The 23437-nt window shown below is 44.5% G+C and overlaps 2 protein-coding genes across 9 annotated transcripts in view; one reads left to right on the top strand and one right to left on the bottom strand.

The window, feature by feature from the left end:
- Positions 1 to 23196, top strand: part of PPFIBP1 (PPFIB scaffold protein 1) — a 262577-nt gene extending 239381 nt beyond the window's left edge. For all 7 annotated transcript variants that reach the window (XM_085884524.1, XM_085884523.1, XM_085884522.1 and 4 more), the window contains 8 exons: positions 2681 to 2792; positions 2955 to 3043; positions 3609 to 3731; positions 4632 to 4757; positions 13559 to 13747; positions 18600 to 18806; positions 21796 to 21861; positions 22115 to 23196. In XM_085884524.1, the coding sequence (XP_085740650.1) occupies positions 2681 to 2792; positions 2955 to 3043; positions 3609 to 3731; positions 4632 to 4757; positions 13559 to 13747; positions 18600 to 18806; positions 21796 to 21861; positions 22115 to 22192 (990 nt within the window). In that variant the 3' untranslated portion in view covers positions 22193 to 23196. The remainder of the gene's footprint in view (positions 1 to 2680; positions 2793 to 2954; positions 3044 to 3608; positions 3732 to 4631; positions 4758 to 13558; positions 13748 to 18599; positions 18807 to 21795; positions 21862 to 22114) is intronic.
- LOC147024514 (beta-1,4-N-acetylgalactosaminyltransferase 3-like) overlaps positions 18704 to 23437 on the bottom strand; it is a 352417-nt gene continuing 347683 nt past the window's right edge. The window contains exon 20 of one of the 2 annotated variants that reach the window (XM_085884517.1): positions 18704 to 18843. In XM_085884517.1, the coding sequence (XP_085740643.1) occupies positions 18813 to 18843 (31 nt within the window). In that variant the 3' untranslated portion in view covers positions 18704 to 18812. The remainder of the gene's footprint in view (positions 18844 to 23437) is intronic. The other variant, XR_015059072.1, reaches the window with a different exon arrangement.

Below are 23437 nucleotides of genomic sequence, written 5' to 3'. Positions count from 1 at the left end.
ACGGGTTTCCTGGGTCAAAACTAAGATCCAGGCTTTCAATGACATCTTGGATGCTGCTGTCCTGTCTGTGCCTATTTGTGGTGAGGATGTTGAGGTCGTGGAGAGATTCACTTACCTTGGCAGTGATATTCATGTCTCCGCTGGCTGTGAGTCAGAGGTCAATAGACGTCTGGGTCGGGCCTGGGGAGTCATGGATTCACTGGTAATGGGGTGTGGCGCTGCCGGTACTTGTGGAGGAGGACGAAAGTCCGAGTCTTCAGGTCCTTGGTGCTTTACAGTCTTGCTCTGTGGATGTGAGACTTGGACTCTGAACAAGGATCTGAGACTGAGACTTCATTCCTTTGGTACCAGGTCTCTTCGGAGAATCCTTGGCTATTGCTGGTTGGACTTTGTATCCAACGTGCTCTTGCTGAGAGAGACTCAAATGAGATTTGTTTCCTGCATAGTCTGTGAGTGTCAGCTGTGGCTGTATGGACATGTGGCTCATTTTCCTGACGCTGATCCTGCTCACTAGATTCTCTCAGTGAGGGAGTGTCCTGGGTGGAGGAGGCCAATGGGCCGACCACGTGCCTCGTGGTTGCAGCAGGTTGATCGGCATCTCAAGGAGATGGGGATGAGCCTGGCATCTGCCTGGGTGATGGCCAGGCGGAGCCCCTGGAGTACCGGCGGAAAGTGGACGCAGCGACGCGCTGCTCTGGCGCATTCTCCCATACCTGACCTCCCCCCAAGACCACCTGAAAGATAAAATACCCCTATGCAATAATCAGGGTCATGCTGATCCGAGGTAGCAAGTCTGGATTTAATCGGCCCAGAACTGTAGGAGTCACACACACACACACACACACACAGACACACACAGACACACACAGACACACACAGACACACACACACACACACACACACACACACACACACACACACACACACACACACACACACACACACACACTGAGACCTGGGAGGGATCCGATGCATGTACTCATGTGGTTTTCTCCATACCTGAGTCCTCCCATCAGTGTGAAAGAGCAGGATCTGGGATTCATCTGCCCAGGCAATGTTTTTCCAATCCTACAGTGTCCAGTGTTTTCATTCCTTAGCGCACTGCAACCACAGGTTCTTTGTTTTTTGTGGAAATAAGTGGAACTCTGTACGGTGGTAGGCTGCCATACCCCATTCATGTCAAGGTACGACGAGTTGTGCATTCTTTTATGGGTCTTTCGGCACCAATGTTGTACTGGACTGTCAGTTGACGAACTGTAGCCCGTCTGTTGTTCTGCACAAATCGTGTTAGCCTCCTTTAGCCTCTTTCATCAATGAACCGTTTTCGACCGCTGGCCTGCCGTTGGCTGAATGTCCTTCGGGTGGTGGACCATTCTTGATACACCCAGGAAATTGTTGTGTGAAAAATGCAGCAGCATTACAGTTCTTGACACACTCAAACCGGTGCTCCTGGCACCTACTGCCATATCCCGTTCAAAGGTACTCAAAACTTTTTTCTTGCCCATTCACTCTGAATGACACACATGCACAATCCAGGTCTCAATCATCTCGAGGCTTAAAAACCTGTCTCCTCCCTTTAATCTACACTGAAGTGGATTTAACAGGTGCAATCAATCAGGGATCATAGCTCTCACCTGGATTCACCTGATCAGTCTATTTAACGTAAAGAGCAGCAGGTGTTTCTAACATTTTGTACACCAGTGCACATGTACTCGTGGGGTATGCTTACACATTGTAAGCAATAATGAACCGTGCTTCCCCCATTGTCTCGGGTCGCTCACCTGCATTTGTTTTTTTTCATTTTTTTTTCTTCATTTATTTATATTTTCATTTATGGACGCTTTACGAAGTGGCTACTTTGAGACCTGGGAGGGCTCCGTTCCACTCTCTGAAACCCATATGTGGAGATTACAACACGCACGCACGCATGCACGCATGCACACGCACGCGCACACACGCACGCACGCACGCACGCACGCGCACACACGTCAGGGAAAAAAAATGAAGTCACATTTTACATTTTGTTGAATTACCATGTGTCTCTGCTACTATACATATTGGTGATCCATAATGAAGTACCTATTTTAAATATAGAAATACCACATTGTTAATGCAAATATAACTTTAAATGATTTTTTTTGAAGGCCATTTATTACACTTTTAATTTGTGAATATCAAATTTCAATGTAAGCTTCTGCGTTCTTCGTACATTTTTTTTCAATTGTTTGACACTATTTTCTACTGAACACCTCAAAAAATGCCCTTTTTGTGCCAAGAGGACATTCACATTTAATGTTTGTTGACATGCTTTGTTTCTTTTGGGTTTTTTTAATCTACTTCTTCTTCTTGCGTCTGGCAGCTTAGCTGCTGGGGTAGCTATCATTTCTTGGAAGCGCGACTGTGTCGCTGATGCAGTGCCTCTCTACCAGTACACACTGGTACTCATTTCGCCGACCTCGGAAGGATGGCAGGCTGAGTCAACCCCCTTGTGTATTAATTCAGCGGCCAACGGAGCTTGAACTCAGGACCCTAGGATCCCAAGCCGCCACCCTAACCACTAAGCCAACACCAAGCTTTTCAAAAATACTGTAGTGTCATGTATCTCAGGTGCTTCATTTTTATTTAGACTTTTAGTGAAGCTAAGTAGTCTCGCAAACTGCATCTTACATGCTTTCTCTAGGAGCTTGGCATCAAAAATGCACTGCACAAGAAGAAACTGCAACTTGCACTGCAGGCCATGGGCTCAGAGGAAGATGACGGCAAGGGGAATCTTGACCACCACTGGGTTACGCGTAAGTGGTGGTTATGAATGTTTCTGTTAGCTCGGTTCTAGAAAGAGTGATGTTGATTCTTGAGCAATCTCTCATTGATTAATGCGAGTTTGGGATACTTTGAACATGACTTTCGCTTTCCTCATAACTCTCTGGTTCCACTGATGATGATGCTGCTTGCAGGTTGGTTGGACGACGTTGGACTTTCACAGTACAAGGATCAGTTTAATGAGGCCCGGATCGACGGGCGAATGCTCCATTACATAACAGCGGTATGGCATATTTATTTTCCTTTGGCGTCTTCATTGCTTGTTTAAACCTGGCAGTATGTCGCTTTCACAACTGATGCATTTCTTTACTCTCGTTTTTTATTTTCTTGCTCTCTATCTCTCTCGCTCGGTGGCCTCAAGGGGGCACTACCATAAAGGTAACTCCTTTGTTCACCCCCATATCGTCACTTTATTTCCATTCGCTACCAGAGCATGTGCTGTTATTCTCTCACTGTGTAGAGTTTCTCTCATTTATGGCCTTTCCTTGAAATGGTCCTTTTACATCACAAGATGTAAAAGCTTCCTTTGGAAGCTTGTGCACACTCACCCTTTAACCCCTTTATATCCCTTCTTTATCTTTTTAGTACAAGAGCTTTTGGAGAACAAACAGTAGGAATTATCATTGTTTGCGTTGACCATAGGTATAGCTATCTTCCTCGAGATACTCTGAGGAATTAAAAGCAAAATATGTGTTCTGGTCTTTTCTGTCGTTTTGGGCTAACTTGCACAGCATGCATCGCCTTGTGTTGCCTGAAGGAATGCCGCACCTGCCGACTCCCTTTTCTAGGATGATCTTCTTTCACTCAAAGTCACCAGTGCACTACATCACCTAAGCTTCAAACGTGCAATACAGGTGCTGCGGATGAACTCGTTTCACCCCAACTGCCTGCGTAGAAGGCCCTCTGACGAGGCAAGGACTATATATTTAACTCTCCATGATCCTTACCATCACTATATCCCATTGCATGATATTGTATGAATTTGTTCTCCATTCTTTCTCCACGATGTTTGCCTCACCAACTCTTCAGTACAACAATCATCTTATCTGTTGGGCAAACAAATCATTTGTTTTTGCACTAGAACCAAGACCTATTGTCTTCAATCCCACCCACTGCTCAGACAGAAAGTTACATAAAAGGCCACCAAGCTTGGCTTCTTAGATCCCAGCCAAAGCTGTGCAACAAAAAGCTTGCAGCAAATCCTGCAAGATGACACTGTTGCACATGCTAGTTGCAGCCATGTATTTAATATCCCTCAGCCCCTATGGCCATCGGTTAAACTCGTAACTCAATCTGGCAGCATGACTGGAAAGCTCGATGACCATTTTCTCTTAAGTCAATAAGCCTTAAAAGCTGAAACTACATAGATATCCATCTTGCCCATTTGATATTTGAAATTCTTTAAGCAAAGCAAACAATGAGGGTATTTTTGCGTGATTAAATGCTGTATGGCAGACTTGTGTGCCATCTGCAATGTTTTGCTGTACAAATGGTTTGCATTCATTTGTTTGTGTGGCGAAGGCTCTTGCTGTGTCTGAACAATAACAAGGCAACGATGGGAATTGAAACACAATGTAGAAAATGTATTTCTAAAATGGATCAAGGAATGGAAGTACACTTTGAAATGAGAAATCCATTCTGATTGTGGTGCCATTTGGAAATTGTGCTATTTACAGCTTCCATCCCCAATTCCCCCCCCCCAGCCACTGCCACCCCCTCCCCACCATCCAATAAAGGGGGTCATCTAAAATACTGTTGAATTACATTTCTAATTTGCCCCCACATTCAAGGCCCAGTACATTTGCTTACAGGTAGCGGTAACACCATCTGAAGTAACACAGTGGACCAATCATCGTGTGATGGAGTGGCTACGCTCAGCGGACCTTGCCGAATATGCACCCAATCTTCGTGGAAGTGGTGTGCATGGAGGGCTTATGGTGTGTATATCCTCATTTTATTTGCTTCTTTTTTACTACTGTACTTGGATATGAGAGCTCGAGTGCTATCTATTTATTATGTACATAATGAGGGTGGTAGGAGTTGCTCCAGGGAGAATATATTATGTGACGATTGAAATAGAAGGGACGTAATCGGGGCCCTGAAAGTAAAATAAAAATGATTTCGTTGTTTTTACTCTCTCGGCCACAATTATTCCCACTTCCTTGTGGGGTCTGTCGGGGAATGTTATTGGCCCTCATCTTTTGCAAACTGGCTAGCCAGGCCTGACGTTTGAAAGTGTCAGGAATTTGTAATTTGTTTTTGGTTCCAGCGATAACTCACCTCTTCCGTGGTCTACTCAGGGGCGAGTATGGCTTTTCACAGTGGAACAGGGGCAGAAGGGGGAACGATGCAAAATAGTAAAAGCACTGAAAAAGAGAAAAGACAAAAAGGTTCTGCTTGGGCACAAGCCTTCTCATGTGAGATAAGGCCGATGCGGGCTGCAATATTACGACCGCACTGCTGACAGCTAAACATTAACGGGGTTAGCTGCCAGCAGCCTGGGGGTACACGTTGGGCTCGCTCATACCCACAAAGTTGTTTGGCCTCTGCAGCAGCCTTGAGCTGACAAGATAGCCAAGAGGTACCCACACTCACCTCTGAGCTGTGTAGCCTGGGTTTGAATCCAGAACCAGCTATAAACTGTCATCCCGGTGTGTCACAGGCAGTGTCATTCATCAATGTGTATGCCGACCCTCGGTTGAATGTTAAACGAGCATCCCGTCTGCTGGCTTTAGTTGGTGGACATTTGCGATCCCACGGTGTCCTTAGCAAAAGTGGACGAGCTACACTGACACAGTCACACCTTCAGCTCATGATGCTATCTCGCAGATTTGTGCTGCATGCGAAAGAAGAAGAAGAAGCTGTACTGTTGGACTCTGCCACTGCACACAATTTTTCACAGCAATCTGCCATTGTTGCCTGTTTTTGACATTGTTCTCTTAGGTTTAGTGGTCAATGCAAGTGACTCATAAATGCCTCTTGGTTACATCAAAGTACCGTATTAGCGGTTGTCCAGTATTCCTTTTTCTGCAAGAGAGCTCACCGTACAAAACAGCTTTTGGGATCCTGTCTTCCACCAGCCTGATGAGATGGCCAATCCAAGTTTGCTGCTTCTATGGGGCCATGGCCTCTATGCTAAGCATGTTTGCTCCATAACTTGGTTATTAGTAATTCGGTCCTGCCATTAGATATGTAGGATGCTGCGCTCCATAGCTGATTGTGCATGTGGCCAAATGCATGACTTGCCGAATGATTGTGGGCAAATAGCTCCTTATCAAGCCTCCAATCACCTGACACAATGCTGTCATGATATGGAAAGCTCTTTTTGACAGGAAGTCGTTTACTTGGTCTTGGGGGATTTACTTTGTTTGGGATAGAAGTCTGCGATTGATATTATTTAGTCTTGGAGAGAAGAGATACTCTTCTAGTCTTGGGGGATTTCATTCCATCGAATGGAAATGATAGGGATGGTTATGAGACGTGTGTTGGTCCCCATGGGTCTGGAACTGTGAACCTGAATAGCGATAAGTTCCTTGACTTTGCAAGAAGTCATGGACTTCGGGTGGCTGGTTCATGGTTTCAGCGCCCACAAGCTCATCGCTGGACTTGGTATTCCAACGCTGGCGGTGTGGCAAAGGAGACTTACCATGTGCTCATTGATGTTCACTGGAGGATGATCCAGAACTGTAGGGTCCACCGGAGTGCTCAGTTCCTCCATACCGACCACAAGCTTGTTGTAGCAACTCTGAAGTTGAAGCTAAGATCTGGGAGAATGGTACCATCCCAGCCTTGGCTGGATGTTGGCAAGCTCAGGGATGAGAGGGTGGCTGAGGAGTTTGCGAACAGGCTGAGTGGAGATTTGGGGGGTCTGGGTACTTTGGGGAATCCTGAAGAGTTGTGGAGCGCCTTCAAGACCACCGTCCTTGATGTTTCCGGTGGATGCTTTGGAACTCACCGTCGGGCGAAGAAGAATTTTGTCTCAAGGGACACTGGATACCATAGACCAGAGTGGCAGGGCCAGGCTGAATGCAGAGCTGAGTTGTTCAGGGAACTGAAGCGTAAAACTGGACACACACTAAAGGTGGACGACAAGGAGGCCTGTGTGCGAGGAATCTGTGAGGGGGTAGAGCATCACCTGTGGTAAAGTTATTCTCGTCCTGCTGACAGGGGGAATTCGCGCATTGAGTTCCTCCAAGCCCATCCCCCGGTGTACTGAAGTTAGAGTGGAGAGTGGTAGGCTCTTGACAGGAATCTGAAGTGAAGGCCCGCTGGTCCAGTTACTTTGAGCGGTTGTACCAGGCTGATCCCCCAGCTGTCGAGTTGGATGTCAGGGGTGTTACAATCCCTGTTGCTGACCCTCAAATTAACTATGATCTGCCTTTGTTTATGGAAAAACAGGCCGTGTTGACCGTTTGAAATGGGGTAAAGCTCCTGGGATCTGTGGCATCCATGCTGAACTTCACAAGGCTGGTGGAAATGCTGCACTCATGTCGTTGCATGCAGTTTTGTGCTCTTCCTGGAACACAGGCATCATCCTAACTGGCTGAAAGAGTGGCCTTGTTGTCCCTCTCTGGAAAGGGAAAGGTGATCGCCAAGACTGTAACAACTACCGAGGGGTGACGCTGCTCTCAGTGCCGGGCAAGATCTTTGCTCGGATCATTTATGATAGGGTTCGCCACCATCTGCTTGAGCACCAGCGTCCAGAGAAGTCGGGCTTTACACCAAAGAGGTCAACGATTGACCGTATCCTTGCTCTTCAGGTCCTCACCAAATGCAGACGAGAGTTTTGGCAGGGGCTGCTTGCAGCCTATGTTGTTCTCTGTAAAGTGTTTGATTCAGTGAATCGGGATGTCCTCTGGAGGATTCTTGGCCTTCGTGGGGTGCCACCAAAACTGATGAATCTGATGTCTGAACTCTACTCTGGTACTGAGAATGCTGTGAGATGTGGTGGTACCATCTCTATCGTATTTCCAGTTATTACTGGATGTGTCAAGATTGTGTACTGCCCACCACACTTTTCAGTACTTGTATGGACTGGATTCTGGGGAGGATGTTGGAGAGATCAAACTGCGGTGCATCGTTTGGGAATGTCAAGATCTCTGACCTTGATGTCACAGACGATGCAATCATCTTTGCGGAGACTGGATATACTTTTTGTTGCCTTCGAGGTGCTGAATGAGGAGTCGTAGCTGCTGGGATTACAGGTTTCCTGGGTCAAAACTAAGATCCAGGCTTTCAATGACATCTTGGATGCTGCTGTCCTGTCTGTACCTGGTTGTGGTGAGGATGTTGAGGTCACACAGAGATTCACTTACTTACCTTGCCAGTGATATTCATGTGTTGAGACGGCTGAGAGCCAGAGGTCAATAGACGTCTGGGTCGGACCTTGGGAGTGATGGATTCACTGGATCATGAGGTGTGGTGCTGTCGGTACCTGTGCAGGAGGACGAAAGTCCAAGTCTTCAGGTCCTTGGTGCTTCCAGTCTTGCTTTACGGATATGAGATTTGGACTCTGACCAGGGATCTGAGATGGAGACTTATTTCCTTTGGTACTAGGTCTGTTCGGAGAATCCTTGGCTCTCGCTGGTCGGACTTTGGGTCCAACGAGCGGTTGCTGAGAGAAACTCAAATGAGATTTGTTACCTGGATTGTCCGAGAGCGTCAGCTGCGGCTGTATGGACATGTGGCTCGTTTTCCTGCCGCAGATCATGCTCACTAGATTCTCTCAGCGAGGGAGTCTCATGAGTGGAGGAGGCCAATGGGCAAACCACGTGCCCTCGTGGTTGCAGCAAATTGATCGGCATCTCAAGGAGATGGGAATGGACCAGGCATTTGCCTGAGGGATGGCCAGACGGAGGCCCCTGGAGTACCGGCAGAAAGTGGCCACAGCGACTCGCTGCTCCGGCACATGCTACCATACAGGCCCGTAGCCAGAGCTCAGTATTAAGGGGGGCATATGAACTGGATGGGGGGGCACAATTATTTTATTTAATATTTTTGATAACCCGGTATACTATTGTATTCATGCAGCATTGACACATCTATACTGAGGTTGCCGTCGCATACTAACCAAATTGATCTCAGCTAGATTTAATATGTTCCGATGTTTTTGGCCTAAAATAATTTGAATGCAGGAGAGCCGCAACAAACTGGCACATTCACAATGCAAATATTCAATGATTAGACAATTGGCACCAATTCAGGTGCACTTATACAAGGCGTTGTGAAGAATTGGCATTAGAAAATTAATATACCAGAGATACAATGACTAAACGGCAGAGGTTGGCACCAGAATCAGTGCACTTTGAAATAAGATACAGTCGGCTATGACCTGCGATCATCACGTTAAACTATCAACAGCAAATACGACCGGCCTGAAGATACCACAAGGTCCGCATTTAAAGCAGTCAATTACACAGAGGTAAGGTTATGCAGAAAGTACTAGATATGGGATATGCAAAGCACCAAACACAACATTTAACTGAAACATCAGAAGTACAAAGCAGCCGACCACGGCGGGTGCTGATCACAACCACACTGCAACCACAACCACACACGCATCACCAGCAGTCACACACACACAATCTGAACTCCTCGTATAGTTTTTATACCACAGTACTCGCTGTCAGAAGAGCTGCAGGCGACGTGTCTTGGTGTGGAATCTTCTGAGGACCTTCTCCTTCCATTCATTCAGGCATTTACGTGTGAGGTCTCTCTCGAAGGCCAGCCGTACCAGTTGTGCCTTGCGTGCATGGCGCATGGACCGTCGGTGGTCAGTGAAGACATTCCTCAATGTTGAGAATGAGTTTTCACACATGGCAGTGGATGCACCAAGTGTTAGTCCAAGTCTCATAGCAGTCACGACACTTGGCATGGCTTCCAGCGTTTTGTGGTATGTTGAGAGGAGTTCTTGTGTTGTCCATCTCTCGTTTGGCTGCTTTTCTGTCTGTGAGCGAATAAAATGTTTTGCAACCACACACTCTGTTTCACTGATGGTTGACTTTGTTAATGTCATGATGTGCTGGAGCAAGTGGGGATCCAAAACGTGCCATTTTCAGGATTCAAGGCAGCGAGTGAACGGGCGAGTTGTGTGTTGCGCTCACTGAAGCGCTGAGCGATCTCTCCAAGCACAGTGTCAATTGCGCTGTAAAAAACCCTCTGTAGTTCCGTCTTGTCATTGTCGTTGTTTTGTCCTGTAGGCTCCAAAACTACAAACTGTTCCAAGTTCTTATGCATTGTGCATCTCCGTTTTGGTGGTGCAGGTGTAGAAGTGCGAGCATTGTTGGCCTTGTTCCACAGATCAGTGAACTCATCCTCAGAGCGGAGTTTCTTCACGCACTCTGTAGCACTCGCCACCAGTTCCAACCCCGTTAGCAAGTCCATGTCCTCTGCCTGCAAGAGTCTGTTAGGGCCATTTAACAACATCAGCAGTTTTTGTACAAAGATAGCAATGAACATGAAGGCAGGCCCAGAGACTTCCTGCAAAAGCCCAATAGCCTCCATCCTCATCTCTGCACCGTAGGCGCGCTCTGCATCAATCTCTGACAGTCAGGATGTGATATCCTTCAAAGATCCTATGATCACAGACACGGTGGCTAAATGTCCCGTCCACCTTTGATCAAGAAGTCGTTTTAACCGCTCTCCTTTATACTGTGCAGCAACAGTGGGCTTTCTGAAGAATTTGTACAGGCAACAACAAACCTCGAGGAAATCAGTGACGGCTTTTTCTGCTGCCAGTGCGTGGATAACTATCAGATGGAGTTGGTGATTTAAGCAGTGCACATAGGGGATTTCTCTTTCCAATATCTCTTGCAACAACTTTTGCACCCCACCTTGCTTCCCAGCCATTACCGAAGCCCCGTCGTACACCTGACTTAATATTTTTGATGTGTCAAGTCCTGTTTTTATCAGCTCTGCAATTATTAGGTCTATCAATGTTTTTGCATCTCCAGCGTCGGCTGTAGCTATTGTGAGTAGATGATTGATATGTTCTCACATTCAGTGGGGTCCCTCGTTCCATCCACCTTGATAGTAAACCACGATGTGCCTACTTCTTCCATGATGGCATCCGTCACAACATTACTCAATGTGCAGATCAGTTCATTCTGCATTTCCGGACTAGTATAGCTTGCGTTTCGTGGGATATGCTTTATTATTTCGGCTAGCTCGGTGTCTTTTTTGAGTGAGTAGTTTAAAAGCGAGAGGAAGAGCCCACTGTGCCCATCTGACATATCTTCAAAATTATCAAGGCTCCCTCTAAAAGGTATCTGATTTTCGGTGAGAAATCCCACAACATCTATAAGAGCAGACACATAGTACCGGTTTCTATTTAGCTGGTCAGCATTGAGGAGTGTGGAAATCTCCTTACCACAATTGATGCGCCTCTCATTCTCCTTCCACCTCAAAACACAAGTTAAATGTTCCTTTGAAGTTGCGTGTTTGTGAAACCCCCTGCCTTTCTCAACGGCATGTTTCCAATTCCGGTAGCCTCGCACTGTGAAAGTAGAGTCCACTGGGCCACGTGCGGTGTTAAACTTCCTACATGGATAGCAGAATGCTGCATCTGTCTGCACACTGTATTCCAGCCATTCATTAGTCTGGTACCACGAGGACACAAACGAGCGACTCTTGTTCTGCAACAGATGGCCAGGGTACCGCTGTAGAACAACTTGATTCGGTCTCTCACTTCCAAGATCATCGGGAAGCGGCTTGACGGTCACACCCGATCCCGAGGCCGCCGCCGAGCGTGGAAACTCGGCTGCCTGCGCTGGGGCTCCAGCCGCAGGGCTAACATTGCTGGCTTGGCCAGGTTGGCCAGCTTCTGTCGGTATTTCATCGACATGATTGTCTCCTCCTCCTCCAACTCCTCCCACAACATGTCTTTCATCATCTTCTTCATTTTCGTCGCTTGCATTTTTTCCTTTTCTGAGCCATTTTCGTATATCCATCATCCGCGTCTTTTTCTCCTGCTGCGAGCTCGTGCTCTGTGATTCGTCCCTCGTGACTCGCGTCACTAATGTCGCGACTCGAGAGATTTCACGGTTGACGGTTTTATTTATTAAATGATCCATCCATCAAAAACAGGTTTTATCTGCATCATTTCAAATGGAAACACGATTGCAAACACACATTTTTAATTTTTATTATAAAATTACTTTTGTAAGATGGAGGGTTGACGGGTTGTGAAGGTCACGTGGTGCACGTGCACTTCATCTTTAATAATGTAAATTTATGTCTTTTCCTTAATCATATTATCATATTATGACTATATTACATTTATACCTAACTTACAACCAATCAGGTAACCTGCTCAATAGGGTCTCCATATCGAATACGCTGATTGGCTATTCCTTAAAACTAAATGATCCACGATAAATATATATATATATATATATATATATATATATATATATATATATATATATATATATATATATATATATATATATATATATATATATAAAACCACCCACAACATTGACATTCGACACGAGGTCTTGGCTGCTGGCGTTGGTGTTTGCGTTATTATCTTTTATCTTGTGGGCTTGGACTGTATTGTCTTGCCAATTGCTTTTGGAGATGCGCTGGGAAGCGCACACTTATCTCTTGACTGTTATTCAAAGAAGGATATTATTAAAGAACACTTTATCCAAGAAGGCCTTATTAGTCACCACGTTGAACATCTGGAATAAGGGTTTTCGTTCACACAGGTGAACTCTTAAACAGCAAGGTCACAGTGGGCGCTCGTCCTTAAACACTAAGTTGTTCACATGGTGCAACAGGGCATAAATGGGTGGCGTACAAGTGGGGGGGCACCAGATGCACCATGGGGGGGCATTGCACCCAAATGCCCCCCCATAGCGACGGGCCTGCTACCATACCTGACCTGTGTTAGTCAGTCAGTGTATGCGCTCAAAGGTGAGTGCGCCACATACTGAGTGCGTGTGCTTCAAAGCTATCCTTCCAGCCCTATAAATTTGGTCACTTTACAGCATTAGATGTAGAAATATATTAAGCAGAAAATGTAACTCAATTAATTTTATTTATTTATTTGCAGGTGCCAACATCTGTGCTCCACACTTGGCTGCTTGACAATTCCCATAATTCGATGCTTACATTTTAGTTATTCTGAGTCATTCATTGAATTATCATGTTTCTATATTTACCTGGAAGTATTTGGAAGTTTATAATCTCTTGACAGGCCGTCAATAGGTTGAAGGAATTCTTCAGATCTCCATCTGAGTTGATGAACATCAGATTCATCTGGGCCCCAATCATCAACGTAATATCTTCCCTTCAGGCTAATAACCCTCCCAAACCGTCAGGCCACAACCTCTGTTTTGTCCAAAGGTAACTCGATCAGACAAATAAAGAGATTAAGATGTCGATTCAGTGGTTTTGGGAGGAGTTGAGAGTGAAGGGAAGCTTGGGAAGAGATAAGAGTAAGGGGAAGGGAGAGCGCATATATGGAGTTGTTCACATACAAGAAGGCAAAAGCTTCCAATTTGTTTGCAAATTATAATAGATTGCCTCTATCCTTGTTTTTGAAAAAAGGAAATGCAGTTTTGATTGTGAATGTACTTCTTAAGTTTCTGTTTTTCCTGGGCCGATACTCATGTTGTTCTGGTTTGTCATCTCTGAACTTATTGCCACCTATCCTGCATCTTCTCTTTTGCAAGGAGAGCTCTGACTTCCAGATTTTGCTGCTGTCTAGACGTCTGTCTGTCTCATGTCACAGGTCTTGGAGCCGAGGTTCTCGATAGAGTCAATGGCGCTGTTGCTAAACATCCCTCCGAGCAAGACTCTGCTGCGTAGACACTTGGCCACACATTTTGCTTTGCTCGTTGGACCACATGCTCAGCGACAGAAGCTCGAAGTGTTGGAGTCACTGGGCTACATCCCACTTACCCCTTCCACCAAAATAAAGGTAAAAACGAAAGTCAAGAATCAACAGAGCAAACCTTTTTTGTTTTGTTGTAGAGCAATGGCATCACAAGCATGTTGGTATTTTCCTCTCTGCTTTTAACCAACAAAAACATTAGAATAAAATTAATTTTTGCATTAGCACTTTTGAATTTCACATACACAAACACAACATGACTTGTAATGTCAAATATAGGGAGGTTTGCAGAAAATGTCTTGTCGACCCGGGATAAGTGTCTGGCATTTGGCCAGGAAGATGAAATATGTTGACAATTTGATGAAAATCTTCTGGCATTTTTTTGAAGCATGTGTTCGATCATTACGTATTTTAGAGACTTTGCAAATGAAATGGTCTGAGAAGTTGTTGGTGAGTTTCTTGTGCTCGTTGCTCTTCGGCGCTTTTGGAACGATAGAGGGAGACAAACTGGTTCCGTGAGGAACGCCAGGACCCCATCATACCATGTAGACACTGCAGGCCATTCTTGGAACCTCTTGACAATGAAAAGTGCCCTCCCCTTCTACCACCCCCCCCCACATCATATTTGTACCTACTCCTTGTCCCAGACCAGCCTGCAAGCCGCAGGTACTGGACCACTTGCAGAAAAGAAGTGTGTAGATTTCCCGGGTGCTGGAGACTCGATGCTCTTGTGGATAAGATTTGTGGAGAAGCTTCTATTTGGACACATTACGTGAAAGAGAAAGGATGCCATAAGATAATTGATATCATAATGTTTGGAAAAATTCAAACCAGGCTTTTGCTTCCAGGCTAATAATTACCAATCATAATAATACTTTGAGGCCTATACGCATGGCAGAGATGTGGGCCATAAGACAAGTTGAGAAACGTTTCTCGGCAAGAAACAATCTTAGCCAGAATTGATACTTGATTGAAGGTTCAGGTATATGTGGAATTTGTTCAGGTTGCCGGCAACAACTCACTTCCTTTTTAAGAAAGACACCATGGTGTTTTTAACAAACACCAATGCCAGCAGATGGGTCCTCCAGCTTAACGTCTATTTGAGGGACAGCACACACAATGATTCCCCGAAACACCAGATGACAGTTCATAGCTAGCCTGAGATTCGAACCTCGGCGTACCACTCGGGCGTAGGTTACCCTGCCATCTCTCCCTTCTGTGCCATACCTGGTTTGAAAGACATCACTTTGCTGTTTGAATGCAATTCCTTTTCCACATGCTTTTATCTTTGCAAGTTCTAAATTCTCTTTTTCCCCATTTTTATAATCACTCTGGCATTTTTAGGTCATCTCTACCAAGATGACCTAATAAAGCCTGATCAAATGTCCGTCCATCCGTCAACAATTTTTCTTTCCGATCTTGATGAAACTTAGTGTGTGGGTAGAGGTCGATGAGTGTTCCACAACGATATAACTTTTGTCCGAGTTCATGGTCAGGGACGAGGTCACGTAAGTTATAAAAATTGCCATTTTCAAAACCTATCTCGTCTGCCATTTTACAAGATATTCGGCAACTGTTTATTGATTATGATAGTAAAAAATATTATCTTGTATCTAACGAGACAGATTTTTGAATTTCCGTCCCGTTTGGCTGCCACGTAACCTGGAAGATGGTCAAAAACACCTCCCGGTACAAAGAAAACTTTTTACTTCCGATCTTGCTGAAATTTGGTATGTGGGTAGAGGTCGATGAGTGATACCCAACGACATTTTTTTTTCCCGGATTCGAGTTCAGGGTCGAGGTCACGAAAATTGTGAAAGTCGCCATTTTCAAAACCTATCTCGTCTGTCATTTTAGGAGATATCTGGCAATGGTTAATCGATTATGATAGTAAAAAAAAACCTTATAGAGATGACCGTCACCCCCACACGGGGGTAATTTTTATATATAGTCGTTTTATCTTAGGAACTGTGAGGCTCTCATCATGTCCAAGACACCTCAATTTAATGTTTTTATGTATGTTCTTCCTGGAATCTCCAATTGTTCTGTTAATGTGTAATTGTACTTGTGGCTGCTTTGAGAATATTGTTGTGGTTACCAAATTCGCAAACCACCATTCAGGTCCCTTAGGTGAGGTATCTCGGTAAGTACATGTGTAGTTAGGCCCAAACCCGTTGTCTAGTGGGAATACATGTCATTTATGCGTGCTGCGACTCTTCAGGATAGCCGTTTTTCTTTTACTATCTTTAATTTGGACCAACCGCCATTGTTACCACCACCAGTCACAACATCAACCACCAACCACAACGCCGCTTCACCACAACCGCCACGACCTTCACGTCACACCTCGCAACCGTCGCATCGCCACTGTTCTTGCGCCGCTTGGGGGTACCGGTGTTGGACTCGTGCAGGGCGCGCGCCGAACAGCGTGTACAAAATCACGGATTTTGTGCTTCAAAAACGGATCAAAAACGACACACGCCCACTTTTTGCCGTCCAATCGGTGAGCGAGGGGCGATTTGGCCCCGCCTCCAGGGCGTTGGAGGGCGATCGATATATGCAAATTTATGGATCAAAAAGCATTCACGCCCACTTTTTCTCGGGCCAATGGGGAGCGAGGTGAAAGGTCGAAGGGAGGGGGTCAAAGATGAGAGGGCGAAGCCACGGGGCTGATATAAGCGACCGTGTTCGTCAGTCCAGTGAGTAGTAGAGTAGGAGAGTCGAGAACAGAGAGTTAAGACTTCGCGGGCGGTGGAGTTGGCAAGAAGGAGCTGGTCGTCGTGTGCGTTGGAGTCGGAGCGGAGGGGACGGAGCTGTGGAGAGGCGGCGAGGGCAGGCGAGGGCAGACGAGGGGGTGCTCGCGTCGTGCAGGGAGCTGCACCCCAGGGAGGCCGACAGCGCGACCTGGCCGAGGTGGAGACGCTCGTCGCGGGACAATAAAAATCCTCTACACCCCGAGCATCAGCAACCCCCTCCTGTTTCCCCCCGCGCTGAGATAGTGCGACCAAGGGGGCCCCTTTCCCACCCCCTACCAGACACTGCCCGCGAGGCCCGCGGAGTTGAGGCACCATCGCCGCTCCGCGTCTCATCACCAGACGGGTAGGCCCGACCCGGTCTCGGCCTCAGGCCCGCCTCATCCTTGAGGGTATTCTTTCCTTGGTTTTGGGTATGTGTTGTCGGCGCCGTCTGTGAAGTAAAATTGTATAAGTGTTGCCGTGTGCTCGTGTAATCGGTATTAGATCTGCATTGTCGCATTTGCTTTTTGTGTAAATTGCATTGTGTTTTTCTTTTCTGTGTGCTTTTGGTGGAATTGAATATGTGTGCTTCCCGTGTGCCGCGAATAAATGTGCTTTGTGTTGAACTGTTTCCCGCTTCGCTTCGTCATTTCCTTCATTGAATCCTCATCTTGCTTCACGTAAAGGGTTGGTAGTGGGCTGAATACGCCCGATAATTAATCGAACCGTCGAGGTCGACGATAACACCGCTCGGTTATCCCGATAGTACGGAACGGGTCGCTTAAGTGGCCCGTGTCCGAAGTCGACCTGCGGCGAGGTGCGATCGCCCGGTCTACCCTCCGCGTGGGTACTTAGGTAGGTCGAATTTGGCGAGCAACCCTATCCCACGCGGGGGCTGATTGGCTCGATCGCGGTGAGACCGAAAGGTCCACCCGTGACTGGTTCCCGGCGTTAGTCCGAGAGGGTCACGACTGGATTGTCCGTCCGGTGGGCGACGTGCCGCGATTCGAGTTACGTGGCCGTCAGCACGCCGGCGGGCGCGAAATCCGCAACAATATGATACATTATTTGCTTAATATTTGAAGTGTTGACCATGCTCTTTCACGAACGATGATTCTTGATCTGTTTGTTTGATTTGACTCACTGTTTAGCAAAGGTGCTTTAACCCATCACACACGTATTACATTACTTTGTGTTCTTTCTACAGAATCACTTTTTTTTAACAACCCCTTACAATTACATCATACAACTGAAGCACACACTACCCCATGTATCTTATAGGCACTCTGGTGTGATGTATTCCCTGACCTTGAAGATCGTTGTGGTGCCATGTCGGCATTGCTATTGGAAAATAGATCCTGTGGTATCCAATTCTCTTACAGGTGAATGTCAGGCAGAAATTTGGAACTTAGTTACAGTACTGCACACAATATCTCACTTTTTTGAAAGATCAGAACTTCAACATCCACCAGCAAATGCTGGCAGATGAGACCACTGATTTGGTATCGCTTCTGAAGGATTATCTACTCAATGATGCAACTGGCTGACTGTAAATTACTAGAATGGCAGTTCATAGTCTGGTCATCAATCAAACCAAAGCCTGGTGTTGGCTTAGTGGTTCGGGTGGCTGACTTGGGATCTTAGAGTCCTGAGTTTGAGCCCCATTGGCCTCTGAATTAACATCAGGTGGAGTTGACTCAGCCTGTCATCCTTCTGAGGTCAGCGAAATGAGTACCAGTGTAGTGGTAGAGGGGCACAGCATCAGCGGTATAGCCGTGCTCCAACAAAATGGCAGCTACCTGGCAGCCAAGCTGCTATACTCAGGAAGAAGAAGAAATCAAACCAAGAATCGATGACTCAAAGGTGAGTTTGCTACCTCTGAGCTACCTTGTCAGCCCTATGACCATTCATTGTATTTAAATTTTCACCAAGCACTGATCATGTACTCATTTAAAACAATTTGTGTTGTGCAGAACAAAGAAGTATAAAATGTCAATACAATGTAACATTAAACGATATCCTTGCATCATATATTTTGAACTTGCATACAAATGCACGTTCTGTATTCCGTAACCAAGATAACATTTAACAATTTAGCATAATTATTGAATACATGTTTGGAGAACGAACTGTACATGATCGAGCATTTTACAACACTGTTGAAAGAACGATGAAGGAAGGTAATTATGATTGTTTTTTGGCAGCCGAAAAAGCTTCAACTCGGCATCTCCGGCTTTGGTTCCTTGCGCCGGCGGAGGCAGGAAGAAGCTGACGACTATGTTTGTCCCATGGAGCTTGGCCAGCCTGGGGGGCTTGCAGCTCAGCCTGGATTTGGTGGACCCGGTCCCCGGAGAGTAGCCACGACGGCTCAGGGTTATGGACAGGAAGATGACCTTGACCGGTTGGAGCAGGTGGGGTTATAACCTCTGAATTTGAGATATTTTGGATCTGGGGGCAAAGACATGTCAGTTAAGGTCGTGAAGTACCTCTGCATCAACATTCTTCTCCAAAAATACCATCAGTCGTACCAAATGGGTTTTTAATGTACTCGTACACCCAGTCGTTATGGGAGCGGCAGTACGAGTACACCCACTTCTTTCGGGAGCGGTAGGAAGCATCATGTTATCCTCTCAGGGGTATAGAGATTACATTAGATCTAGGCTCGGGCCTCTAGCTATGAAAGCACGTTAACACGGCGTTTGTCCCCAGAGGAAAAACCCCTTGGGGAGAGGGGATATTAATAGTACTCGTATAAGTGTTGTTATTACCTTCGCCAGAGGAGAGGGAGGGTATTGCATTTGGATCTGTTTGTTTGTTACTTGGCAAAAAAAAAATTTTTTTTTGAAAGTATGTTAATTGCTTCAGTTTGTCTATCCGCTCACCTTTAATCGCCTACAGGTCACAATTTTAAACTGATCTTCACGAAACTTCACCAAATGCTGGAACTGGTGGTCCGACAGAATCATATTTATTTTTGAGTTCAAAAGTTCATCATAGACCATTGATCAACAACTTTTTCCAACTTCTAAAATCCTCAATTTTCATCCTATTGACTTGAAATTTGAAGAGGATTTGCACAACAGGTCACTGAATTCAACCACCAATGCTTGAGGTCAACATCGGCCAGAAAGTCAACATAGGCCAGATTTCTAAACATTGTCAATTTTCATCTGATTGACTTGAAATTTGAAGAGCATTTGCATATCAGGTCACTGAATTCAACCACCAACTATTTTTGAGGTCAGCATATTACAAAATATCAACAATAGACCAAAGGTCAAAAAATTAGGGGCAATTTCTAAAATTCTCAATTTTCATATCATTGACTTGAAATATGAACAGTTTTTGCATATCGGGTCAATTAATTCAACCACCAATTATTTTTAAGATCAAAAGGTTAACAATAGGCCTAATTTCTAAAATTGAGAGATAGGGCCACAAACTATACATCATATCTCAAAAAGTTAAGGACGAGTTATGACAAAACTAGGTGGATGAGTTGGTTCGGTGACAAGAACAAGCGGATTAGATTTTGGTTCAGATCCAGCCCATCAGAGGGATACAAAACGTAAATTGTTCAGCCTGGCGGAGGTATTCACTCTACCGAGTGCCGTTCTACTTTGTTCTGTTTTGCCAAGTATCGCTCTGTGATTGTTTGTTTGCCTGTACAGAACGTCAGTGTTTTTCTCTGCAACCACTTGTTGGATTGATACAAAATTTTCACCATAGGAGCGACTGCTCGTGTAGGATGTTTTAATGATAATTATGATGTCATAGATCACATGGTGTGGCAGCCATGTTGGAAAAAAGGAAAAACTTTGGACCTCTATCTCCAAAACCGCACCAATGATTGAAACTTGGCACATGGCAAGTGCCCCACATGGGGAATAAGTGTGATTATTTTTTTTTATGATGTCAAAGGTGCCTTTGTTATGAGGTCATTTTTGCATACATAGAACATTACATCCAATCATTATGAAAATTTTTGAAGGCCATCTTGGGATAAATTGCAGCACAGAAGAAGAAAAAAATGATGACATCAGTCACGTGGTTCGGCAGCCACATTGTTGTTTTTTTTTTTAACTTTCAGAAATCTTCTCTGAAACGGCCAAACAGATCAAGGCAAAACTTTACAGGAATGACCGCCTATCCATGAGGAACAAAACATTCATACCTATGATGTCGTAGGTCATATGGGTTGGCAGTCATATTGGATTTACCCTATAACCTATATATATATATATATATATATATATATATATATATATATATATATATATATATATATATATATATATATATATATATATATATATATATATATATATATATATATATATATATTTTTTTTTTAAATCTTCACCAGAACAGCTCGACAGATCGAGAGGAAACTTCACACTCATGTTCCCCAATCCTTGGTGTGTTTACGAATAATTGATAGGTCATATGATCTGGCAACCATATTGAATTGAGTGAAAATCTTTAAAAAAATACATTTCTCTTGAACCGTTTCTTTGATCAAAGTGAAACTTCACAATAATGATCCAGTAGTGGTGGGGAATGTCGGTTTTAAATTTCAACTTGATCAGACACAGTCTGACAGCCAGAACATATTTTTTGTTTTTGCTCTTAGTTCTTTTTGATGTTTTTTTTTTGTTTGTTTTGAATAAAGTGCACTTGGCTGCACCTGGATGAGTTTGAGGGTAGAAGATTAGCAACTGAAACCCAAATCATATCCACGTTCCTCCTGGTGACTTCATCTTTGGTTTTTGCTTTGTCGGGTTCTTTCTGATGACTCCAATGCCTATTTGGTCTTTAATTTGATTTGAATTGAATTTATTTTAATACCATTCTGAATTAAATTGAATAACAGTAAACGTCATGGGCTAGGGTCAAGTGTCCAATCAAAGTGAGATGTCATGGTACCCGGTCATCACAGCCAGCAGTGACAAAATGGCAGTTCTAGTTATGTCTATTATTAATCAGGTAACATACCACGACACAAACACCACACAAAAGCACTGGCTGGGGTCTGTAATCTCTGATTGCTCTTTTTCTTGTTACTTTTGTTGTTATAATCAGCCTGGAAGAACACCACAATGAGCTGTCTTAACATAGATTTTGCCCAAGGTGGAAACCCTCTTGGGGAGGGAGGCAAACTAAGTCGATACAACCTCCATCGTGTGGCTCTTAATCCTCCTGTCAAGTTTGGTTGAGATTGGATAAGTAACGACCGAATGTATCATGGTCAAAAAAACACAGAGACAGATATCAAATTATGTGTTTTAGTATGATAAATGTTTCCTATGAATGTGACGTAAGCAGAGCTTCATCTGTGATTTGAAATAACCTAAGTCGAGGGAATCTTTTGCACACCTGTGTCTCTTGTCTTCTCTGCAGATGGAGGACTCGGAGGGAACTGTCCGGCAGATCGGCGCTTTTTCTGAAGGGATCAATAATCTCACTGTAAGCTTGTAACATTTTGCTGCTGTAGTGAAACTTCCCAAATAGTAAACTGGAAGTGCACATTTACGAAACACAGTCGTTTTCTTAGCGGTGTATCTCACTCGGAAAGTTTTTTTTTTTTTTTTAAACTCTTTATCGCCAGGTCTGTTTTGGAGGATCCGTTCATTGCTACACCAGCCTCAAATTCTCGTCAAATCTGAGCTCGCGTTCTCGCATTTAAAATGTTTTGCGCTCCTGCGTCTTTGTCTTGCAGAGCATGCTGTCTGAAGATGATAGCGAGTTTGGGGACAGCACATCCAAATCTCCCAGATTGGCCATTGGAGATGATTAATGAGGCATGGGCGGTTTTATCACTCCCTGACCACTACAGACCAATTGCAGACAATCCTTTAATTAAGTGCCTGTTTTAAAGTGATAGAGATCAGTATTATATACTTTTGCTCACTCATTATGTTTCTACTCTGCAGTAGTCTTGCTTTTCAGAAAATATTATTTACACTATACAAGTCAGATCTCACTTGAACTCAAAAATGTTTATGCCTTGCACCTTTCAGGTGTTATTTAATCAAAAGCTGATATCTCTCATTATCGCAAACACTACATGACGGCACCAGACGATCCTTAGTGCTCATGAGCCATATAATTATATTGCAGCCATTATTCTGTGGTGCAATATTTTTTTATATCAAACTTTCTTACTTGTATTTTACTTACACTTGGAATATGTTATTGTATGTTTACTATCTTTTCAATACTTACTCTGCAACCCCTTTCCCACCACACACACACACACACACACACACACACACACACACACACACACACACACACACACACACACACACACACACACACACACACACACACACACACACACACACACACACACACACACACACACACACACTTGTGTGAATGTTAATTTTTCTCACACATTTGCAAAGTGTAGCTTGAAATTGTGTGCACAAGATGCATTTCATCAGGTACGGTCATTGTTAAGCTTCTCACAAGTTTCCTACACATTATAAATATGCATTTGATCTTGTATAGCTTGTATAGCTTGTATACGAGCTATTCACAAAGATAGTTGTAGCCATCGTTGCTGCTGTTTCTATTCTGCAGGTGCCTGAGATAAAGTTTTGTTAATGTTCCTGATGTTGGGCTCAAAGCTGTATGCAATGCCGGATCCACTGCCCACTCCGGTTTGTTTGTTTTTAAAGAATGACTCGTCATGCTCTTTTATGATATTGCACACCCAGAGCTGCACACCGGCAGCCAATTTTTACCAAATGCTTTTAATAGTCAATAAATAAACATATATATTTCTTCTCACAACATCGTGTATTGTTATGCTTGTTGTTCATTGTTCTCTCTGACCATTGACCACATTTTCTTTTCAAACAATGAAGAGTCCTGGTGGCACAGCCTGATTATGTGTGCACAAGATATGGCACAGCTGCAGTCAAATCCAAGGGTGGTACACATGCAGTAGAACACCACTCGACCATGCATCCCTTGTATCATGTTATGATGGAATACAAAAAAAAAGGTTCATTAGCATTTTCACTTCCATAGC

This window comes from Eptatretus burgeri, chromosome 6 (assembly GCF_056783735.1).
Source record: "Eptatretus burgeri isolate ZD-2024b chromosome 6, Ebu_testis_v1, whole genome shotgun sequence".
Taxonomy (NCBI): domain Eukaryota; kingdom Metazoa; phylum Chordata; class Myxini; order Myxiniformes; family Myxinidae; genus Eptatretus; species Eptatretus burgeri.
Note: the sequence above shows the minus strand (reverse complement) of the source record. Positions and strands in the feature narration are given on the sequence as shown.